This window comes from Tinamus guttatus, unplaced genomic scaffold, assembly GCF_059628265.1.
Source record: "Tinamus guttatus ecotype Peru unplaced genomic scaffold, ASM5962826v1 Tinamus_guttatus_pri_ptg000059l, whole genome shotgun sequence".
Classification (NCBI taxonomy): Eukaryota; Metazoa; Chordata; class Aves; order Tinamiformes; family Tinamidae; genus Tinamus; species Tinamus guttatus.
Genome location: NW_028288593.1, coordinates 1222115 through 1244131, shown reverse-complemented (window position 1 = coordinate 1244131; position 22017 = coordinate 1222115). Strand labels below are relative to the sequence as shown.

The 22017-nt window shown below is 37.6% G+C and overlaps 1 protein-coding gene across 1 annotated transcript in view; it reads left to right on the top strand.

Annotated features, from left to right (window-relative positions):
- HCN1 (hyperpolarization activated cyclic nucleotide gated potassium channel 1) overlaps positions 1–22017 on the top strand; it is a 189339-nt gene that overhangs the window by 7835 nt on the left and 159487 nt on the right. The window contains exon 2 of the mRNA XM_088540319.1: positions 14967–15390. Coding sequence (XP_088396445.1) covers positions 14967–15390 — 424 coding nt within the window. The remainder of the gene's footprint in view (positions 1–14966; positions 15391–22017) is intronic.

Sequence of the window (22017 nt, the reverse complement as noted above, 5' to 3'; positions counted from 1 at the left end):
CCCAGACACCAGTACAGGCTGGGGACCGACCTTCTGGAGAGCAGCTCTGCAGAGAAGGACCTGGGTGTCATGGTGGACGACAAGTTGACCATGAGGCAGCAGTGTGCCCTCGTGGCCAAGAAGGCCAATGGGATCCTGGGCTGCATTAAGAAGAGCGTCTCCAGCAGGTTAAGGGAGGTGATCCTGCCCCTCTACTCAGCCCTGGTGAGGCCACATCTGGAGTATTGTGTCCAGTTCTGGGCTCCACAGTACAAGAGGGATGTGGAGCTGCTGGAGAGAGTCCAGCGCAGGGCCACAAGGATGATCAGGGGCCTGGAACATCTGCCCTATGAGGAGAGGCTGAGGGAGCTGGGCCTGTTCAGCCTGGAGAAGAGAAGGCTGAGAGGGGACCTGATCAGTGTCTATAAGTACCTCAAGGGAGGCAGTGAGGAGGATGGTGCTGGCCTCTTTTCAGTGGTGGCCACTGACAGAACTAGAGGTAATGGACACAAACTGAAGCACCAAAAGTTCCACAGGAACTTAAGAAAAATTTTTCAACCATGAGGGTGACAGAGCCCTTGAGCAGGCTGCCCAGAGAGGTTGTGGAGTCTCCTTCTCTGGAGATCTTCCAAACCCGCTTGGACGCAGTCCTGTGCCACGTGCTCTAGGTGACCCTGCGTGTGCAGGGGGGTTGGACTAGATGACCTCTAGAGGTCCCTTCCAAACTTAATGATTCTATGATTCTATGAAGTCTTTCAGGTTGCCTCCAGATATTTTTCTGCTATCAGTATTAAAGTATTGAAAGTATTGATGCTTGCTCGGTTTGTTGTGTAGTATATTACACTACCTTATCACATCCTCAACAAAGCAGCTTTTTGTGGAGCAACTGCAGCTTTGGAAAGTGCTGGTTTGATGTGGTCTGAACTTTGAGCAAATCTGTAGGTCGGTATGTTTAGAGGAATGTTTCAGAGGAGCAAAATGATAATTGTTTATTCTAACTTGCTCTAGATCCAAGATATGGGAAATACTGAGAGACTTTATAAGATCTATCCAACCTTGTACCTAGGACATGGAATACGTGCTGTAGATGGAAAACCATGGGGAAGTAATCAAGTTTGCACATAACTGCTCTGAAATTTCCTCTTAGACCATAAAGTGTCTTCAGTCTGTAGTTTTATTCCTCGAAGACTGATGCTTTGTCCAGTAGAGGAAATACTGCCGTACCATCTCTAGGCCATACTGTCCTTTAAAAATATTTTATTACTTCCTGGCAGATGTGCAGGCTTCTGGGTTCTGCAGACACACTGTGGGCTGATCAGGAGCAAAACAAAGATTTATTTGTTAAGATTTAGGATTAGTCTTTGAGATGTAAAAAAAAAAAGGGAAAGCCAACATCAATATTAAAATAAATAAAGCATATGTAACTCAAGCTTAATTTAATAGTTGGTTGTCTGAGTAGTTACTTAGTTAGTAGTTAATCTCAAGAATACTTGAGAGATATCCCATTTTCGGAATGTATGTCCAGTGTTTATAGAAACCCAGTTGTCTAGATGACTCCCTAAGTAGTGAATCCTGCATTTTTTGTCAGTCATTTATATCATTTCTAATGGTCTATTTTTCCACTGAAATTCCACTATAGACACCTTGGAGTTCTTATCTGAAAGTCTGCAAGAGCATGGAGATGTAGTCCCTGACACGTCATCTATCTTGATTTCCTTCTTTCCTTCTTTCTCACTTATTTCTCTTGTTCTCTTTTCCCCTCATTCTGTTTTTCCTTTCATAATTCCTGTCCCTTCCTAGAGATACAAGGCAGTTTGGATCTTTTATACATGTGTAAATGTCGTTTTGATGGTTTATTTAAATTTAGTTCTCTATAGTTTTTGATTCTTACTGAGTCTATTAGTTAGGAGGTTGTGAGCTCTCTCTTGTAGTCTGAACTAGGTATTCTCCATAATGTCATGGGGTTTGCAGTGTGTACGTTATGTAATTAAAACACTTAATAGTATGCCCATGATTTGGGCATATCAGCAGCTTTCTTCTGAGGACAGGTCTGATGCAATTGGAGATGCTATTAAAATAGACCTGGTAACAAGATATCTGTCCATATTATCTCTTCAACCTGTTTATTGAGAGCTTGGGGCTTCTTATGTTGCCTATATCTATCACACTATCTATACAATCTATCATACTAAAGATATAATTAAAGGAGCTCGCTTACTGTAAAGGGAGTGCAGTGTCAAGAATAAGCATTGCCAGATGGTAGGCAATCTAACAGAGCATTTTAAAAGGGTCAAAATGTGAAAATGTCTGAAATCCAGTGGCTTATTAAGCAATAAACTTTGCATGTGTGGGACAAGTGAGATATAAGTAGCCTAATTTAGGTGGCCACATGACCAAATCCAGCTTTTAGTTGCATATATTCTGTCAGTGAACATGTGAAATGTATGTTTTTATTTACTTATAGGTGCTTATTAAAATTAGAGTAGAATATTAAATGTAATGCTATGTATTATATTTTCTGAGTGTTGAAAAATTGAGTAGGACTTGTATGTGTATTTATGGAAGTAGTGAATTTATTATGATGGCTGATCTCTTTGAAAGAAAAGAAAATTGCTGAAGACAATTTAAATTTTTAATGCTGAAAATAATCAAATTCAGTACCTAATAGTTGCTCCACTGTTCTTGTTTCCTGAAGGTGTGTTTTTCTGTGGTCTGCCTATATATTGTGCTCTGCCTTTTGTGTGCAAGCCAGTTTTCTTTTGGTGACTGATGATTCTTATTATAACAAGTGATGAGATACCCTATCACTAGACTGTCAATGATCCTCAGTGATTTCTGCTCATCTCCCCCCATTCCTGAGGATTATATTAACACTCTTTTTTATGACCATGGTTGTTTTGATCACTGCTAAGCTGCAGCCAATTTTTCACATCCAAGACAGGATAGATCAAGCGTATCATTTTGTAGAAAGGATGGATGAGCTACACTTCCCCTCCCACATTTCTTATTGTTGCACAACACGGTTCAGCCTTTTCCAAGGGATAAGAGATGACTTTATAGAACTGGAAGGACCAAGAGGGCCATGAGATGCGATCTGTTGAAAATGGTAGCATATGTTACTGTGGTGATTACTGACTTTTGTACCTTTTATAAACCTTTATAAATCTAGTAAATCAAGTGTCCATTGAATGGATGGACTGATTATATGCCACTGGCAAAATAACTAAATAGAAAAAAATATTTAACTTTGTTCGATATATCCAGGACAAAATCCTCCATTTCTGGAAAGGTTTTGAAATACTTATTTTATTTGATTATCTGAACATGATGCACAAACCTCTAACTAATATCCTGTGGAAGTTAGTAGCCTATCTATCTGTCTTGGGATTTCGGAGGAAATTTGGGGCCTAGATTCCTGTAAACATCTTGTCTCAGTGCCCAAATACCTTTGAGAATTCCAACCACAAGGAGCCTTACATGGTGTAACTGATTTAAAAATAACATCGCTTTTGAGTTCTATGCACTTTTTGAATTTGTATGTCAGAATAATTTGATTATGCTTTATGTTGCATGTCAGTAAGATCATGTATTTTGATTCTACAGTTTATAGACCATTTTTTAAAAGATTCTGGTGATAATTTTTCGCTTTCATTTCCATACTTTTTTCCACCAATTAATTACTAATACTTGTTTGACTTTGCTAATTATTGCATGTCTCTAATTCTGTTTTAGTAGTAGGAAGACACAATTCTATGTCTTTCAAAATTTAAACATAAATATTTGGCTAGACTGATTTTGATCTTCCTGGGGGAATCTTTGCTTGTGACTAAAAGCTTTTTCCAGATCTCCAAAGTGAAATGTTTTTATTTGCTGGAAGACAGAAATATATTTATCACATTCAGACAACTTCATTTTGAGTGAGCATGAAGGGAAGACAAAGATGGATATCTGGTGTTTTATCCAGAATGGTAAAGGGAATAGCTTTTTGTTGTTGTTTTGGTTTATCAAAGGAGCAGTCATCTGTCTTTATGGTAGTAAATAGCTTTCCTATTACTTTTTCCTGCTGTTTATAGCTAAGGTCATAGGTCCCTGATCAAAGTTTCTCCAAGTGCTTATTTTAGAGCAGCTTATCAGCGGCTGCAATTAGAGCCACCCTTCCTTGCAGGCAGACACTTTCCCTTGTCACCCTTAACCTGTGCTCTGCGGCTGATGCAGGGAAGCGGTGTGGGAGCGGGCAGAGTCATTAAGGAGACGGGAATGCTCTGCCTGAACTCTCAAAGATCAGGGGAAGAGAATTTCTGTAGCAGGAGACTTCAAAGTCAATTGTGAAAAACAAAACAATCTACCAAAATATAAATCTTGCTAGTGGAGAAGTGGATTATTAAATAATTCCCTTTTATTATTTTTTTCTCATAAATATTTATAGGTGAAATGTAACAAAGCTTATGGTTAAGTTTGAGCTAGTTTCCAGATCTAAATATCACTATCAATCTTATTTTTGGGGCTGAAACCTGACATGTTTTTTTTCATATTTCAAAGTGATTTACTCCCTTTTTTATTAAACAAAAAACATATGTGGAGGAAAAACTTTTTTAATACACATTTTTATAAAACTATTTTAGATGATTCTATCTCAGCAAAGATAGAATAGAAACTTATATGTTTACTTAAATTTTATCTTGATAGTAGGTATCTTGCAACGGTTCAGTAATAAAAATTCATTTGACTAAATGAGAACAAAAGAGTTAATAGATATATTTCAAGCCTGTAATCTGCCACAATTGAGTACTTTCAATATGTAGTTTCTAAATGTAGTAAAGATTATGATTTTAGAAAAGGATCCTGACCATACCGTGCAGTGTTGCATACACCTGTAACAAGCTGCAACAGAGCCTAATTCTTAAACTGGAAGTGTGCAAAGGATGCGACTAGGGCTGCTTCCCTGGGCAGAGGGCATTGGAAGGGAGAAGAAAGGCGGAATTCTGCCTTTCTGAACGTAACAGCTTCTGTGTGATCTGGGAGTGCCTGACACTGCAGTTTATTGGGCATCAGGAATGCCTAGTAAATGTGGGGGGGGAGGGTGTTCTTTTTGGTTTTGCTTTTCTTTGATTTGACTGCTCGTGGTTTTTATTTTTTTTAAAAAAAGAACAGCCAAAACTATTCCATTGGTAAAAAAAAAAAAGGCAACTCTTGTTCCTTTATACTGAATTAAATTGTAGAAGAGCTCTTCAGAAAAGCATTTGATTGCACTAGCCACTGTATCTGAAACAGATTATGGATCCCCAGAAATTCAGTTCATGTTCCAAACCTGCAGCCTGTGCTCTGGGGAAGGTTCATGGCAGGAACTTTTGCTCAGGCCTGCCTGCGTGGAGCTCGCTGGAGCATTGCAGGGTAAATAGCCTGGGAAGAAGACAGCAGGAACGGAGAGAGGTAAAACTAACAAGGTCACAGGTACCCAGGCCAAAAACTACATCATATTTTCTCTTTCTTATTTGCTTGTTTTGCTTTTCTGGATTTTCCTTTATGTTTTAAACAAGTGAATATTGGGTCTAGCTATCACTGTTCTACCTTGCAACATGATTAGTTGATTTGTTTTGGCAATGCAGGCATAAAGCAATGCTGTCAAAAAGGATGGTAAATTGGAGTGTGCGCTGTGTAAATTGGGAAAATTTAAAGAAATGTTAAAATTGTTAAGCAGAAGCAGCAGTTCTTCACTGCATCTGTTTAACTCCTGTGTAAGGCAGACAGCCAGCGGAGGGACCAAGACGCAAGTTGAGCAGTGAATAACGTAGTGACTTATGGATGTGGACAGAGTAAGGAGAAGAAACCTACATCAGCTGCTTTTCATTTATGGCAAGGGCAAGCATTTTTAGTGCATAAAGTAAGAAATTTGGTTTTGAAAGATGATGGTGAAACTGAATATTGAATTCCCTGGTTGAGCATCCCTCTTCCCATCTGGTCATTAGCACAGAATTCTTAATGTGTGTTGCCATGTGAAGGGTATCATAATCAATACACGTGGGGAAGCATTTAAAGTCACATGTGGAAAACTGTGTCTGTCGTTTCCTAAGATATTTTGTGTGGTATCAATGGGGGTTTTGTGTAGTATCAATGGGGGTTCAATCAATGGGGGTTTTAAAGATATTAACTGATCTACTTGTACTAACCGAAATTAATACAATTTTCAGCTGATATATTTGAGCATGTACACTAATCTTTCCTTTCAGATGTTGAAAACGCTGATTTATTTCCATCCTCTGCTGGACAGGATTTGAACCTGTGCTACCCACTTTTGACAGCACTTCTGGCATTGATACTTGCAGTATCACCTCTCACAGTTGTTCTGCTTTGACAGAGCGAAAAATTGAGAAGAACTCTCTTCCAATGGTTAACTTAGTCATCTGGGAAAAATACTGTGGTTTCCACTGTATTTCGTTTAATCAAAGGGAAGCTTTGTCGGCAGCGTCACTTTGCTTCAGGAGATACCCCGTGCCCTGGGGCTCAGGAATTTTGTGCTCAACTGGCCCCAGATAGATGAGGGAAATGTGTATCTTAGACTTTAGTTGGTATTCCAGGCATTGAGTGGTTTGGAGAAAGGGGGGTGGATGTGGCATTTCCTCAGTGATTTCTTATCTAGCTCTCTTGTGAATTTGATCTTTTCCTTTTTGTTTTTTGTTTTTTAGAAAGTGTCTGAAATATATTTTAATCCTTAAAAGTAAAAATAAACAACACTGTTATTTTGCTTTGCCATTAGCCCTTCTTCATTTTCTCAAGTTATTTTCACAACAAGCACAAGAGTTCTTAATAACTCACTAAAATAATATTTTATTTTAAAATGACATTTTAATCACATTTAATTGCCTTTTGAAACAAATGGTTTACTGCAACCTACAATCCATGGATTATAATAAAACAATCTACTGATTCTTAGAACAACACTTACAGTTACGTTAATGAAGGAGTTGACAATATTGTTCCATTCTCAGCAATTACATTTTTATTTGAAGAAACAGGGGCTTTGGGGCCAAAGGTTAGCCAAAATGGGGAGCAAAAATTTAACTTGGCATAACTAACTCCCTTGATTACTTAGACTTGTGTTATAATTTTTTACATCTGAGTATATATCTAAGGGTATATAAATATTCAATTGTGTAGATTTTTTTTCATTCATGAGGTAGGACTAAACAAAAAATCTTCATATGGAATCCATCAACTTGCTCCATACATGCCTTTTTTTCTCCTCTCTCCATCTCTATGATGCTTTTCCCTTCAAAATATCTGAAGACTTCTTCATTTTTTAGTTTAATCATAGTGTGTTAATCCATGTCTAACTGTATGCCTGGTCTTACTTGCATTGTTTTTTTTTTTCAATAAATGATGTACCATATTTTTTCCCAAGAATTTTTTTTTTCCTGTTTGAGGTTGCTTCTCGGTTCCTACTATATCTATACAATTATATGCCTAGAGACAGTTTTTCTCTTCCAAGTTGCAGGATTAAATTGTTAGTAGTAGCAATAGTAGTAGGTTATGGAAATACCAGAAATCTTGGTGGCTGATGTGAACTGAGTTGAGGGTCTTAGTCTTCTTTTCTTGTTGTGAGAAGAGTTCACCTCCAAAAACTCATTTTACACCTTGTTTGGTGGTCACAGGCCCTTCTTCCCACCAATGCCTGTGATTGCGATGTGCCAGTAGCTACTGAGGAGTGACTGCCCCGTCATCTCCTGTCTTGTCTCCAAGGGTAAATGGAGAGATAACATACAAATATTATAGGGCATCATGCTAGCCATAGCTGTTGCCAATTTCTGTCGTTTTGTAGAAAGTTTTAAGGTACACTCAGCCCCCCCCCAAAAAACGTACTTTGTATTTGAGGGGGGAGAAGTCTGGTTTAAATTGCCTTCCTTTCACAGTCTATTTTGCTGGCCTGGATTCCAGAAGGTTACTCCCAACCTAAATCCATCAATTGCTACCTAATATAGAGATATCCTAAATATGATATTACTAAAGAGTTATTTTAAAATTAAAGTCACTACAAATTCTTAACTAATGCATACACTCCAACATGAGAAATTGCAATATTTTTGCAGTTGAGATATTTTTAGATCTCTATCTCTTTCAGCCTGTTTCTCATGCCTGTAAATTTCTCATTTCTAATTTGAGAATACGAATGTTTTTTTACAAGTGTTCTACTACAGAAGTGTGCTGCCACTTAAAGAATGGCGAGTCTGGTTTGGTTTAAGAGTTTTTTAAATCTGAAACAGAAACAAACCGGTTGAGGTACCTACAGAGGATTTTTTCACATTGACAGGTTGTAGTCTAACAGGTTGAGAGGAGGGGATCAGTTTCAAGGAGACTCATTAACTGTGCTGTGAGGCATGCTGCTGCTGGAGCAGTTCTGGTGATCGGAAATATTTTAATCAGAGTGCAGGTCAGCAAACAGGTCAGCTTCAAGGTTTTCCACATAAAACCCATTTGTGTCTTCTCACTCTTCCTCAACAGTTTTTCCTGACAGGCGCTCCCTGGCCAGGAGCACTACCATATTATGAAATAATGATGGCATATGGTATAATTTTCTGTGTTTTTTTGGGGAGAATAAGGAGTTAACAGTGAACCTGCCGAACTGCACGAACTCAGCTGATGTGGCAGAAAAGCGATGGGGAAATGTTGGGTGCTGTCCCCAGCAGCAAGATGGGCAAGTGCCAAGTCTTGGGACGCAGCGTGGTCTCGCTTCACCGGCAGCAATACCAAACTCACTAAAAAAAGATACTTTTGCAAAACTCACCTTGCTCGTGGTGCAAAGAGCAGATAATCTCATGGGTCTCGCCTGAATGTTCTGGAAGAAACACTCTAGCATTTTACTGGGACCAGCTGGGTACTGCATTTCATTGCACTAATTGCTCTTTACTAATTGATAAGCCAATCCCTGCAACCACCAGTTAGTGGTGGATGTTGTTATCACAAAGATCTCGTGCTGGTGAATAAAATCAGCTAACTAAAACCCAGTGGTTGTTGCCTTTCAGGATTATTTTACTGTGTCCTTTAATGAGCTAGTGTGACAGTTCTCTCCATTCTCCCTCCAAATGCAGTGAAGGCAATATTAATCCTCTACCCATTTCCACCTCAGGAATCTGAGACTTAATTTTTAGTATGTGTAAAATAGTTTAAAAAGCTTGGACAAAAGGTACTGCATGAGTACAAAAAATGCCTTTTTCTGTCGAAACACGCTCTTCTTGAATGGTAGCAGAATTTACTTGATATTGGTTTAAGAGTTTTTTTATCTGAAATGGAATTGATATGTATCAATTTAATGGCAATCAGTTATTTTTAAAGTCATTTTATATGGGCAATACTATCATATTTTGTTCTAGTATTAAAAAAAAAAAAAAAAGGCCAAACGACAACAACAAAAAAACGAACTCCAAAACCTTGTTGCGGCCCTAACCAAATTCCATAGCCACAGCATTTCACAAGTAGTAAATTAAGGATAGTTGTCTTTGCCAGGCTCTGCTCAGGTCTCCCTGAGCACTGCATTGATTTAGTCACCTGCCTTGCACATATGATCACAACAAGGCAAACATTGCAAATCTCCACTGCTAACTGTTAAGGAAATATTAAATTTTGGAATCTTTCAAAGCAGAATATTGCAGCATTTTTTATTGTCTTTCGCATTACACATTCAGAGGTCATATCTCATAAATCATACATATGGAGCCAAAATCATGGAAGCACTCCATGCACTTGCAAAATTTAAACAGAATTGGTTGCATAAAGGATGTTGAATGTAATATTTATGAGCAAAGTATAGGTAATTTAATATTTCATTTAAATGGCTTTTTCCCAGAAGTAGTATGTTTTCTTCTAGATAGCAGGAGGCAAATGTGAAAATCCTTCAAAATGTGTGATTGTGTATGTTGGGTGTGGGGGAAGAAGGGAGAAAGGGAAAAAGCAAATGAAAATGCATAGTTGGGGAGAAGGGAATGTGCTCACATTTGGGCTGGTGGCAATGTGATTGCATGGCTGGGACTCGGAAGGTTTTCAAGCACAGGCACCTGTGCAAGCATTGGAAGAATCTGGGTCCCTAAAGCAAAACCTCCCTTCTCTTGCAGAACATGTGCCAGCAAGATTATGTGAAAGTTACTGATTTTTTCAGGCATGTCTTGCTCTCCATTTTAAAATAATAACACTAATAGAGGTAACAGCAAGAAGATGTCATCTCTTTTTAAAAATAAATTCTGATGTGGATAATAATAAGTTTTGTGCTCGTTACAGTATGTTGTGATAAAGTTTGAAATTGTGGTTATCTCTAGTAAGATTGCTTTATTTGGGATAGGACATTGATTTCTCTGTTAGGGGAACTGATGATCCATGAAAGAAGGGAAATAAAGCTGTGTTTGAAGGTGAGAGAAAAAAATGTCAGAATAGTCATTTCATTGAGCCAGTGAAAGCAGCGAGGCAAGAGATTTGGCTGAAGAGGAGGCAGCTTTCCTTTGGAAAACTCAATAGAATTTTCTACAATTACTGCTTCTCTGAATGAACACGGTAAAATCATGCCAGATTAATCGGGTTTGGTCTGAAAGACATTTTAGTTTGAATGAGCAGCTTTCCAAAGGCTTTCCACAATATGACTTATGAATATATGTGACTAAGTATCATGAAATTTTATTGTTATGGTTTGCCCTTAAAAACATTTTTATTGATCTTTGTAGAGTTCAAAAAGCTGTGACCTTAAGCGAAGACCTGTAGCCTCAAGTCATACCACCCAGCGCCTTAGTGGGAGATGCACTTGATGCTGCTGGTGGGATCGATGAGTCCACTGAGTTTTGCTAGAGCTCTTTGGACATGCCTTAAGAATAATCATATAACCAAAAAAAAAAAAAAAAAAAAAACCAGACAAATCCAATGATACAAGCATATTATGGCTGCTTCACTGCTTCCCCTTCCATGCTTGTCAGTGGCCAGCAGCCAGGAAATAATAAGAAAAGCAAATACAAAAGATATTTAACAGTGTATATACAGTGAACTAGGTAGCACATTTAATGACTTAGAGCTAAATTTTCCTTCTTTAAAAACTGCTGTCCTCACAGTTGAACATATAAGATAGAAAATAAAATACTTTTTAGAATTTATAGTGGTGTACGTTATTAAACTTATAGTGGTGTACATTATTAAACTATCTAATAATTCTAAATAATTCTTTATCAGTACTTGGGTAAGCAATCAGTTTAAGCAGGTTGTTCATCATTTGTGCAACAAGTAAACACCAAAACTTTGGTATGTTCCTGAGATGTAAAAAGTACTGTTGTCAGTAAATTTTGAAAGCATAATAGGTATGAGGGAAAAGATCAGTGTAGCAGGACTATGAATCAAAATAGTTTCATTTGAAAATGTCAGTGTAATAATTAGTGTGATCTTTTCATGTAAATTGGTTCTTTAGAATATGGAAAACAAAATTCCTAAAGCTGTCTTTGAAAACCTTTTTCAATACTTTTTAGACTTGATTTCTCTTAGAGATATTAGAAATGTCATTTAGAAGCATTTAACTTTTCTCAATAATACTAATTCAATGTAGATTGCTGTGTTACTCTCTTTACTTAGCCCAGCAATGAATAGTAGCAGTACTGATTTAGCTTCAGGGGAACGGTAAGCTCTTGATCTTTTTGCTAAGTGAAGAAAAATGATGGAGTTAGTTCTTCCTTCTCTTTCTAAGCTCAGAAGGATATTCAAACCCTAAGGTTCATAATTTTTCCTCATTTTCTACCAGTCTGTGTTATAGGCCTGTCTCTTGCTTATTGACAACATTTTAAAATAGTTATAAAAATATAGAACTTTGAACTCCTAAGCTTTAAATTTACAATCATAATCCTCATTTAAAAAATAATAGAACAGGAACTAAAAGGATCAGTGCTACAATAGTTGGAAAGAAGGGGCTGCTCCCCTGCCTGAGGAGCGGCTCGCTGCACCGCTGAGGCAGTTCACCTTCCTCTCGGCCGCACGAACAGGACTTTCTGAACAGGGAGCGCATTGTATTACTGCCTCTGCACAGGTCACCCAAGGGCGATACAGAGAGTTACGTCTAGCTTTTCTCACCTGAAAATAAAGTGTCATGTAACACAAGCAACAGAATGGACTTGGAAACATTTTTCTATAGGAAAAGTAGTGATACATTTTTTTAAATGAATCATAATGCAATAAGACCTTTTCTTAGTAACTAATCAAATTGCACTACATATTGGACAAAAATATAAACACAAAACTGATAGAGTCTCATAGTCCTTTCAATGTTGCTTCGTTACTGAAGCCCTAACTCGTATAATTTGACTTAAACTGACATTCAACATCAGGAAGGGAAGCGTGTTTTGCATAATCACAGTGCATAAAGACCATTTAAATATTGCGTTGTTATAGGCTATAATCATCTGGTTTATTATTATACTTTATTTTGCTTGAATGGTTGGTCTTTGTTTGGCTTTGGTTAGCCTGAGTAACATAACTACTGGTTATGTGCTGGTTAAACTTAAAGTTCAGTCTGAAATTAAGCAATACTTTTATTAGGAGTGAGCCATAGCTGAATGTATTTATCTGTTGTGAGAGATGAATTTATTACTCTAGTTTTTCTCCATTCATTTTCGGGGTTCCTTGGAGGAGTATAATCTCCCAAATCAGGTTGATGAAATATTTTGGTTGATAGCACTGTAAAAGTGTTTGTGGTAATTGTAACTATAGATCATAGTAGCAGTGATACATGAAAGCAGCTGTTCCTTCTCTCTGGTAATCCTAGATTGCTGAAAAGGAAGCTGGTAAAGCAGTAAGAGTATTAAATGAATTAAATAAATGACGAGAGAAATCTGGAAGTTTTTGCTAGTTTACAGTTATAGTCATAATTAGAAATACATACAGCCTAGATAAAACTCTGATATTCACAGCAATTAGTATTTACACTAAGGGTAAGGCTGCAAGTGTTTAAGACAGAAAATGCATTGCTTGTGCAACACAAAGAAGTTCTTGGAAAATCTTTTATGAAAGTACTTTGCTCTCAACTCTTTCAGGTGATGGTAAAGCCTCGCTAGATTTTCCTTGGAGTAAAGAGTTACACAACTGAGAATTTTAACGCCTCATTCAATCCTATGTACTCTCACCTTACTGTTGTGCAGTTACAGCTAATTATTTTATATTCTCAGGTCAGCAATCTCTAAACAGATATTTTTCAGAAATAAACGTGAAACAAATCGCAGCTGTAAATGTGGATTGTTTGAAGAGTTTAATAGGCAGTCTAAGGAACAAAACATTGTCCATATGCTGTGTGAAAGTCAAGTCATTCATGGTTTTGAAGCTTTTTGAGGCAAAGTGAACTATTATCCTCTCAGTATTTGTTGCTGAGCACCACAGACGTTTATCAAGACGAGATGCCTGTGGCACGGTCGGAAGCTGAAGCTGCTGTGGTGGGAGTTGGCTGGAATTGAGTGCTGCAGAGCTGGGCTGCTGGTGGCGCATTCCCTGCCTGGGGTTTGCTACAATCGGGATCCAGAGCAGCCACGTCTTTGTGAAACCCCTCCTGCCTTCCCGACATCTGAAAGGGCAGTGATTCTGCGGAGAGCAGTTGTTGAACCTGTTGAGCAGTTGTTTCTGTGTCTTCCTGGAGCAAGTCTGGCTGGTCAGATCATGTTGCCCTTGAATGCTGCATGCATGCAGTTCTCATGATAGCCCCGTTAGTAAATATGTATTTTTGTTGTGTTGTTTGGGAGACACAAGAAACAGAAGCATTGCACAGAAGCGTATTAAAACCCATAGAATTTTAAGTCTGAAGGAACTGCTGGAGGCTATCCAGTCCAACTGCGTGCTCGGCATTGGGTCACAGTGTTAAACCAGTTCTCCAGCAGAACAAGGAGTCATCCTTTGGGTTGTGTTTCCTAAGGTTCACTTTGAGTTCTTTTTATTAAACAACAATAACTTTCCATGGCAATTTATTGATTAGAAATTATCATCATTCATTAAATTCTGTGCATATCACCATCTCCTTGAAATCTTTCATCACAATAGAACTATATTCTGTATAATAGGCAGCCTTGCTCATTGTTTCTATAGAAGATACTAAAGATGTGAGTCTGGCTCTTTACCATCTGTATCGAACTCTGTTTTCAATGGGGTTTGTTTTCAGTGGCCTTTAGATACTTCTGAAACAAAACAGTGAAATACAGTATCCAGTTCTTAACTGTGAACGTTACAGCTATTATTCAGACCTGAAAGACAGGCTATCAAGTTGTAAAAATGCATGAAAGTTCACTTAGGTTGTAAAAGTCAGGTTTTGATATTATCTAATTCTTTATTCTATTTTTTGCTTCAGTGCTTTTTTCACTTCCAGTAATCTTATTCCAGCAAAGTAATGGTCGGAGTACATTTGCAAAGAGGTGCTTACATTTAATATGTTATCTGTTAAGATATTTGGGTTTCCATTTAGATGAAAGCCATGAAAAAAAATTAATCACATTGCTAAAGCATTTGTGATTGCCACTAAGCATCAATTTTACTTATATAAATGTGGTAATAGGTTTTGACAGGAGTTTGGAGAAGGCCACTGAATGCCACACATGCAACTTTCAGATATGCCATGAAATGATAAGCCACGGTGCTGACTTCATCCTAGATGCATATCCTTGAGAAGTAAGGCATCTAATAAAATGTTTAAATTACTTTGTCTTCTCTGCTGACTGTGAATATATCAAATGAGTTAAAGAGTTTCCTTAGCGTTAGCAAGATATATCAGCATTCTCCTGTAGCTTGTACCTCATTACAGCAGCGTAGCATAGCATAGCTACTAACTTGGTATGCATTTTATGGCAAAACTGACCATGTGTTACAGTATTTTAACTCAGTAGTTAATTTATACAGAGCCAAAAATGTGCTTGAGGTGAAGGTGATGGTGAGATAGAGACCATCTTTCTAAGCAAGTTATACCGCATTACATCAACCATTCTGTTTCTTCCATTTCTTAGGTTTTACTGGGATTTAATCATGCTCATAATGATGGTTGGAAACCTTGTCATTATACCAGTTGGAATCACATTCTTCACAGAACAAACAACAACACCATGGATTATTTTCAATGTGGCATCAGACACTGTTTTTCTATTGGACTTGATCATGAATTTTAGAACTGGGACTGTTAATGAAGACAGCTCTGAAATAATACTGGACCCTAAAGTCATTAAGATGAATTACTTAAAAAGCTGGTTTGTGGTTGACTTCATCTCATCAATACCAGTGGATTATATCTTTCTCATTGTAGAAAAAGGAATGGATTCAGAGGTTTACAAGACAGCAAGAGCACTTCGGATCGTGAGATTTACAAAAATTCTCAGCCTGTTACGTTTATTACGACTTTCAAGACTGATTAGATACATACACCAGTGGGAAGAGGTAAGATATATTTATGTTTTTATTCACTAAGATCCTATTCCTCTAGATATAATAGTTCTCACCAGAGAGCTATGCAGAACCCATATGGAATCAAGGGTTTTTACTCACTGGTTGTAGTTACATATAGGTACTAGTGGAAAAGCTTTTTTTTGAAGAAAGCACAGGGAAGTTCAGTTCCGATTCATGCTGTTAACCACAAAGACTGAAAATCCCTTTGGCACCATCAGCACGAGGAGCACAAGCTCATACTGAGAGTTAGTCAGAAATTTTAGGAACTAGCCAGAGCTGCCTGTGAGTGCAGTGAATAGCACTTACAACTGTGAGTTGAATGCTTTTGTAATTGAAGAAAACTTAAAATGCGTGTTCCTATTTTTCTATTCCAGGAGAAATTGAATCCATTTACAACTGAGTAGATTTCCTAGAACACTCATTGTCTGAAGGCTTTTATGTAGGCTGAATATATAGAATACTTACTTCTAGTTCAAATTTTGAGTCATTTCCTTCTAAACTGTGAACTCCACTATTTCCAGACATGACCTTATGCTTCTTGCCAACTTGGCATGATGACATTTCCAGGAAATTATGGCATTCCCTAATTTGGCATACTTAGGACTAGAAAGTGTTTGAAGCTCTGGCACATACCACCATGATTCAGTCATTTTGTTTCTTGCCTGCCCCATTCCTGTAGATCTAAATATCATAATATGTTTTAAAGTGAAGTGCTAAAACACAGGGAAAATAACTGCTGTTCTTTAAGCCTTTCATGCAGCTAAGAGGACTGAGAATTATTTTCTGAAAGATTTTCACTTAAGGACAATATTAAAAATGGACTCACATAAATTTGCTTACCTTTTTTTTTTTTTTTTGGTTAAATGAATATTGAAAGATTACTTGGTATCCTTTCTGGTGAGGTTCTGCTGGTTCTGTTGCTTTCAAAACCTTACCTTCCTCCTTTACAGAAACCTAGGTGCTAACTTTCTCATGAGTTAAGTCACATTATGTTTAGAAAGACCTGATCCTGGATAATACTAAGTATCAAACTTAGAATCATAGCTGTTTGTCGAAAACCTCCTTCAACAAGTTATTATTTTTATTACTATTATAGTAAATTCTGTATCTTTTTGCTTCCCGTAATGCATTGTAGAGATATTTTTTACATAGGAAAAGAACATGGCAGGTTTTATGCAGTTTAATTAAGGCAAATGATCAGGAACATCTTACAGTTCTACCATAATGCTCTACTTTTGTCTCTTCTATACTTCGCAGAGAGACAACTTTCTGAAATGTGGTCAATGACATTACTTTCCAGCAGCTTGAGTTAATGACCTGCCACAATAAAACTCAACTAAGCAACCAAATAAATACAGATTTTTTTTTCTGTTGCCTCTGTTGTGAAAGGTAAATCAAGTATTCTAAATCAGGAGTAGTCGAATCTCGCACTAAATGGGGCTAGAAGAGACCAGAGGATATAATCCAAACCAGCAATGTAATCTGCAGTTAATGGCAGCTGATTTTTCAAGAACAAAGAAGATTTGTCTGGGCTGTCTGTTTTGCATCTGATTTCACTAATAAAACTTGAGAAGTATTTGTCCTATGATCCTTTCTTTGCAAAGCGTTAAAAAATAAGTTGAGTCCCTGATTTTAGATTTGATAGCATGTTTTCATTCTCCCTGGATATTCTCAGAGAGGTAAGTTAGGATCTGAAGTAGTACTATTCCTTTTTTTGTTGCTGAACCTCTCATAAAGCAAACTTAAGCTTACTGGTTCCTTTTAAACAGGAGCACGCTGGTAGCCGGGATAAATAGGGAGACTAAGTAGAATTCGGTAACTCCTCAAATGAACAGTACGCAACCATCACCTCCAGCTCTTTGAAATGTTGGAAATATAGAGAGTTATGTAGGTTTTGGCATTTGGCTGTTGCTATCACAGCAGTTTATTAATGTAGGGAGGGAAACTGATGATCTATTTCAGCTTCTGAGAAATCACAGGTTATAGCACTGTGATGTGCACTTTGCTGGATTAGAAGGCAGTAGCTGGATTGTCCCATGGTGACAGTCAGTAAAACCTTTGCTGATGACATTAATTTTTATTCTGTATTGTGTGTGTTTGTACATGCACAATGGGGAACAACTTGGTGATTACACAAAACTGGGCCCTGTTTATCTGCATGTGGTTAAAAGGCGTTAGTACTTTTTCCATATGAATTATACAGGTGGATTTTTAATGTAATGCACACTGCAACTAAAATGTAGCATTTTTGGATCCAGATTAAAGAGCATTATGTGAAGAATATTGAGAGGATGATCAGCAAACTCGTCATTCATAATAAATCGCCAAGAGGATAATGAACAAAGCTTTTAAAATTATTCTTATCATATGGAGGGGTATTTATGTCCTTAAAGAGAAAAGACAGGATGAAATTGTTTGGGCTTTTCCATTCCTAGCCTCATATTTCCTGACCTTTAAGATGAGTAGACAATAATTTGAAGGCTTATTATATGCTATTTTTGAAACATAGTTCCTTTTATTTATTTATTTCCACATCTTTTCAATTAGTTAAACCAGTATCAAGCTGCTAAGTCTTATATGGTGATACTGAGGTAATGTGTTAATTTCAGAAGCTTTCTCTTTAATGGTTATGAGGGAACAGCTGAAACCTGTGGTGTAAGAGATATATAAAATATAATGACATATTTGTATCAGGTCCAAACAAGTGACAACGGAAATCAGGGGAGACATTTAAACAAAGATACAGAATATATTTTGGCAGGAATTCATTTACTGAATTTCCAAATTCACATTGTCCTCATCTTATTTTCTTCTACAATATCTAATATGCCAGTCTTTTTCAAGTCAGATTAAAAAAATAGATTATATACTTGTTAGATAAAATTATATAATTTAATATGCAAATAAAGTTAGCTATTTAAACTGCTGATTGCAGAAACTATATTTTAGCGATAGCTTGTTAAGGTGGGTTGTTTTTAATTAGGATAGATTCCTGAAAAATATACTGAGTAGTAAGAACTGGATCTTATTACTTAGCATAACTTTACTATGTACAGAGAATCCAATACGAGAGAACTTGTAGTTTGTTTGACATCAGAAAGTGAAGATGCAGAGAATAGACCAGTGAATAATTTAAATCCAACCTAGTACAAGGAGCTCTATTTGCTTCAAATACAACAATAATAAAATATCGAATGATCTAATTCACATTTTTTTAAATGCTTTTACGAGTGATTGTGACTGATGACCTTTGAACATTTTACATAAGTTTGCATGAAGCTAGTTAGTAGTTGCCTATATTTTTAGGCAACAATAAAAAATAAAAGATGTGAATAATGAAGAAGAAATATATTGTTACAGTGAATTTTGTGAATTTGATCTCAAATGCGATGCCATTTTTGCTTTACCTTTATTTGCAATATAAATTTGCTGATTCTTTCCAATCACAGCATTTTTCAAAAGCTACTTGAAAACAGAGTTTAGCTTTGCTAAAAATTCTTACGATCAGGGGACAGGAGGGACTAGATGTATAAATAAATAAAACCTGTACTCTTAAAAAAGAATCTAAATCTTAGCAATTCAGAGATGCCTGGTAATATAGAATTGGAACATATTTTAAAAGGACTGAATGCTTATTGCTAGAGATTCAAAGAAGGTTATATTTTATAAAATGTGCAATGATCGTATATTCCAGCCATATCTTATTTTGGCTTGATTTGTATTGAAAACTGCTTTTCATTTCTCCTAACCTTTTTAAGGTTAATGAGCCTACATCATTTCCATTGCTATCCCCATGTGGTTAATGAAACATTCCCAGAATTTCTGAGCACGTTACATGAAACTGTCCTATTCTACCTTTGCTGTTTTATTCCAGTCCTCACAATAGTAGTGATTCAGCACAGCTCCTGAGCAGCAGCCTGCTTACATGCCAAGTCTCACTGAAGTGTTTGAAAACTGAGCAAGTCTGCAAGGGCATTGCCAAATCAGGGGCTATGTTAACGATTTTGTCCATTGCTTATGGGAGATATTATCCAATCAGGATTATCACTGGTCTCCACTAGGTGTCCTCTCTTTTTGTTTCTGTTCGACTTCTTGTTAAGAGTGCAAAAATGGATATTACTTATTTGCTGGATTATTAATTTCTGCCTAAATAAATGTATTGTTAAAGAATGTTTGTGTTACCTGCGTGACAGAAGACTTTAGCTTCGATTGCGTGCTGTTTCTGTGGTATGTGTACAGATGGCTTCCCCTCTGTATAAATCAAACCACTTTCTATGCTCATCATCCTGTAATCTGTTGAGAAATCAAGCTTTTGTGTCTTTACTTTGGATCATTGATTGTAGAATTGTGTGGGAAGGGGCAGTGAACAAGTTAGGTGGGCACTTTGGGAAGATGAATAAGTTCGTATATCTTTATCAATTTTTTTTTTTTTATATTACCAAAATAGGGTTATGTTTATCATTTTATTCTTATATTTATCCTTGGTTTTCAGGCTGAGGCCATACTGCTCAGAAGGAGGTTTTTATTCCCCTATTTTGTGACATCAACCAGTGCTTTACCTTCTTTTTTTTTTCCCTCAAGTCAAGAGCAATTTATTGGTCTGCCAAAAATTCAGTACAATCTATAGCGTATAGACAGGGGAAAGCACACAGGAGAACTGATAAACTATTTTAGTTTCCTTGCTTTGAAGAACTTTCTTATATTGAATATGATGTTTTAGGTAGCCTCAAAATCCACTTTTTACCCCTACTTTTGTTTGGAAGCCTTCAGTCTTTCTGTTTGGATGTGAACTAGTGCACAGCACTCCATGAGCACTGAGCTATTAGAGTGTTTCTACTTCATAGAATCATAGAATCATAGAATCATAGAATGCTTAGGGTTGGAAGGGACCTCTAGAGATCATCTAGTCCAACCCCCCTGCATACGCAGGGACACCTAAAGCACGTGGCACAGGACTGCATCCAAGCGGGTTTTGAAGATCTCCAGAGAAGGAGACTCCACAACCTCTCTGGGCAGCCTGTTCCAGTGCTCTGTCACCCTCACTGTTAAGAAATTTTTCCTTAAGTTCCTATGGAATTTTTGATGTTTCAGTTTCCGGCCATTTCCTCTAGTCCTATCAGTGGCCACCACTGAAAAGAGACCATGACCGTCCTCTGCACTCCCTCCCTTGAGGTATTTATATACACTGATTAGATCCCCTCTCAGCCTTCTCTTCTCCAGGCTGAACAGGCCCAGCTCCCTCAGCCTCTCCTCATAGGGCAGATGTTCCAGGCCCCTGATCATCCTTGTAGCCCTGCGCTGGACTCTCTCCAGCAGCTCCACATCCCTCTTGTACTGTGGAGCCCAGAACTGGACACAGTACTCCAGATGCGGCCTCACCAGGGCTGAGTAGAGGGGCAGGATCAGCTCCCTCGACCTGCTGGAGACGCTCTTCTTAATGCAGCCCAGGATCCCATTGGCCTTCTTGGCCACGAGGGCACACTGCTGCCTCATGGTCAACTTGTCGTCCACCATGACACCCAGGTCTTTCTCCGCAGAGCTGCTCTCCAGAAGGTCGGTCCCCAGCCTGTACTGGTGTCTGGGGTTATTCCTCCCCAGGTGCAGGACCTTGCACTTGGCCTTGTTGAACTGCATGAGGTTTTTCACCGCCCAGTTGTCCAGTCTGTCCAGGTCCCTCTGGATGGCAGCACAGCCCACTGGGGTATCGGCTACTCCTCCCAGTTTGGTATCATCAGCAAACTTGCTGAGGGAACTTCAAACTGTACAAGCTGATCATTTAGAAATGGCACATAGCATGTCGCCCAGGATTGCTTAGCTTAGTTTCCCAGAGGGAACACAGTATTTCTGTGCCCATAAGTTGCACTCCCAGCTGTCAGTTCATTACGGGGTACAATTCACATTTCCCATCGGTGAATGTTGGTGAATTCCTCCGTAATTTGATGGGGATGTTGCCTAATGGGGAGTGTGTCTCTACAACAGCAATTGAGAGCAGGGTATTTTACCCACAAACTCTGATCCTGAAAAAAAAATTATCTTGACAAACAGCCCTTTTCCTCTCTCCACTCCTTTATTTATTTATTTATTTTTAATGCCAGGTGTGTGATTCTCTGTTTTGATAGTCTATTTCTATAGTCCGTATAGTCCAAAGTCCATAGTCTAGTCTACAGATAGTCTAGTTCAGTTCTATACACATGTGTAGAACTGAAATTATATAAAAGATATGTTACACGTAAATTCCAATGTAAGGTATCATAAAAGTAAAAATAAATCTCAGGATATATAGATATGCTAGTCTCAGACTTATTAAATAATATTTTTTTCTTGTCATGTGATTTACAAGCCTTTTCTATGCTTTTTGCTAAATAGAGTACCTAATACAGTCTTTACTAAATCACAAGTGTAGTAGATCTCATTTCCCATAAACTTAAACATATATTACCTTTAGATGAGTAGATTCTGCTCATAGTTATGACAGTGCTTTCTCATTTAAATCAGTGAAAATTATGTATTTGAGAAGAGCATGTATCGTTGGAGCTAAACGCATGAAATGTTTGTGTAGATGTATAGATGGTGGAGCACATTTTGCTGTGAGGGTTTGTTTGCTCATTCTATTAAACC